The 2,532-nt window shown below is 39.5% G+C and overlaps 1 protein-coding gene across 1 annotated transcript; it reads left to right on the top strand.

Annotated features, from left to right (window-relative positions):
- Window positions 1-444: 444 nt before the first annotated feature.
- LOC104954236 (intraflagellar transport protein 81 homolog) lies at window positions 445-2,258 on the top strand (the record flags this gene model as incomplete). Its single annotated transcript, XM_010781313.1, has 2 exons — window positions 445-864; window positions 2,155-2,258. Coding segments are annotated over exons 1-2 (248 nt in total), but the record flags the coding sequence as incomplete, so codon positions are not given.
- Window positions 2,259-2,532: the final 274 nt, after the last annotated feature.

The raw sequence follows: 2,532 nt of genomic DNA, 5'->3' as shown, positions 1-2,532 counted from the left end.
ATACTATATGTTAGTTTGTGTGTCTGAACACCTTGTTTCTCTTGTGCATTAAGAACACTTGTGTTAGGCCATGATTTAACAATAAATAGGTTTTATACAGTATAAAATACCACGTACGGTCCGCCCTCCCATGCCACCATGACCTCTTGCCCTCCCCTTGCCACCCCATGTAAAATGTTCTAGAACCGCCACTGCCCAGCCCCCACCCACCCAGAATCCACTTGGAAGTTAATAAAAACAGCAATTGCTCACAAACACAAGGAGAAAAGCTTCTACTTTACACCACTGTTTGGTTGTAGAACTCTTTATATATGAACAGTCTAAAGTTTAATTTAGTGACTAATTGCGCATATTCAGCGCAACCGAACTCTCTCTAATCATACTGTCAACGCTGCTTCCGGTTAGCAACCAATCCGCGACGCCTCTCTGGTTACCATGGTGACGACAACTGCTAACTTTCTGTCCGCAAACTAGTCAGCGAAAGAAGCAACAACAGCGAAATAAGACACGGATTGTAAACTTGACTGTAATATTTGTAAGTAGTTGTTTGCTTCCGTCACCAGGGGGTCGGGTGGATTTATTTGTAAAACATTTATTTGCAGGTGAAATGGCTTGTTAGTCGACGTCAGAGAGCTAGGTAGCTTAAGCTAAGCGTTAGCTCGGAGGCTAATCCAGAACACAAGAGGATTCAGTTGTTAAGTTAGTTGTATATCCCCCAAGATGAGTGAGCAGCTGAGGTTCATCGTGGAGCAGCTCAACAGAGAGCCGTTCAAGAAGAGCTTCAACCTGATCACGTTTGACTCTCTGGACCCCATGCAGCTGCTGCAGATCCTCAACGATGTTCTGGCTGAAATAGACCCAAAGGTGAGAGACTAGCTTCAATAAGAACCAAGGCTCTACTCAGTACAGATGTGCAAACAGTGTGACATGTTGTAAACTATCATTCTGAGGGTGGTATTCTTGAATTCATCTGAACTAATGTGTCTGCATAAAAACATGATCATATAATAACCATCAAAAATATAATACTGTGAAAAGATCCATTCAGCATGACGAGGACTATTACTTTGGATACCTAGGTACATTTAGCAGATAATACATCTTCTGTACTTTATATATTTTTTGTATTATGGGTCATTGTGCAGGATGAGTAGACGTATTGTACTTTAAGTATATTTTGATTCTAATACTTGTGTACTTTTACTAAAGTCACATTTTGAAATCAGGACTTTTACTAGTAGTGGAGTATTTTAAGACCATGGTATTTGTACTTTTGCTTAAGTAAAGGATCTCAGTACTTATTTCACCTCTGGCTATTTGCTGCAACTTATATATGGACATAATTACGTATTAATTGTACTTTACTTGAGTACCTGCATTTTCTGAGATTTCTACTCCACTGCATCTCAGAGGCAACTTTTTGTGTGTGCAGTAATGGGGCTGGAGAAGTGTGTATTATATTCATTTATGCCACAATATTCTAAAGTTGCCCTCTGCGCACTTGTATAAACATATTTAGTATTTTGTCAGTCAGGGTTCTTAAGGTCATTAAAAACCTGGAAAAGTCATGGAAATTCAAAGTGCTTATTCCAGGCCCTGGAAAAGTTATGGAAAACAATATTTTTCCCAAAGTTTTGGAAAAGTCATGGATTTTAACTGAAGTTGCATCAAATATAATTTGTTTTATCTAATCGCAGGAATAGTAATACTATAATGATAATAAATACTGTATCGTATAGTAATGAAACGTAAAATGGCATTAACTGTGGAGGTATTTTGCTGGTGAGAGATTTTAGTTGCTTTAGCTGTAGAAGCTAAGTATGATTTAGAGAGGCACGACATGTTTCATATGCAGACCTTATTTTCCTGTTCCATGTTAAAATAAACCATTTTCAGTGGTACCGCTGAGAAAGAGTAATTTTTTTGGCCATGGAAAATGAGGTAAAGGTCCTGGAGAAGTCATTGAAAATCATTAGTGAAAAAGTGTATGAACCCTGTTCATTTAACTTCTGCTGCTTGACTTAAGGATGAATGATCTCTAATGAAATAAACATTAGCCACAGAAGAGGTTCAGCTGTTTCAATGAATCCTGACCTAGTGCAACGTTCTTTACTGACTGACCCCTTCCACCTGTGCTGCTCTTTTTGCCTTCAGCATGCTATGGATATCCGTGAAGAACTGCCAGAACAAACCATAAGGAGAATGTGTGCTCTGCTGGGGATGCTGAAGTACAAACCTCCTGGCAACCCGTCTGATGTGTGAGTTAAAACATCCAACGAGAACTCCACCAACCACACCTCATTCAGTGACTCAGCTCACACCCACTCCCACCTGTTACTATGCAGCGAACGTCTCATATGGGCCACCATCTCTAACCAGGGAGCTATCAGGCATCCCTTTTTATTATTTATTATAATGTACATATTTGTATAGAGAACTGCACAATCATTCAAATGCCTTTTGGAGATAAGCAAATGGCAAATAAAAACACTTTTTACAGACAGACAGGCAGGCAGACAGGCAGGCAGACAG

Source organism: Notothenia coriiceps, unplaced genomic scaffold (assembly GCF_000735185.1).
Source record: "Notothenia coriiceps isolate Sejong01 unplaced genomic scaffold, NC01 NC01_scaffold00023090, whole genome shotgun sequence".
In the NCBI taxonomy this organism is placed as follows: domain Eukaryota; kingdom Metazoa; phylum Chordata; class Actinopteri; order Perciformes; family Nototheniidae; genus Notothenia; species Notothenia coriiceps.
This window is presented reverse-complemented; position numbering and strand designations above follow the sequence as displayed.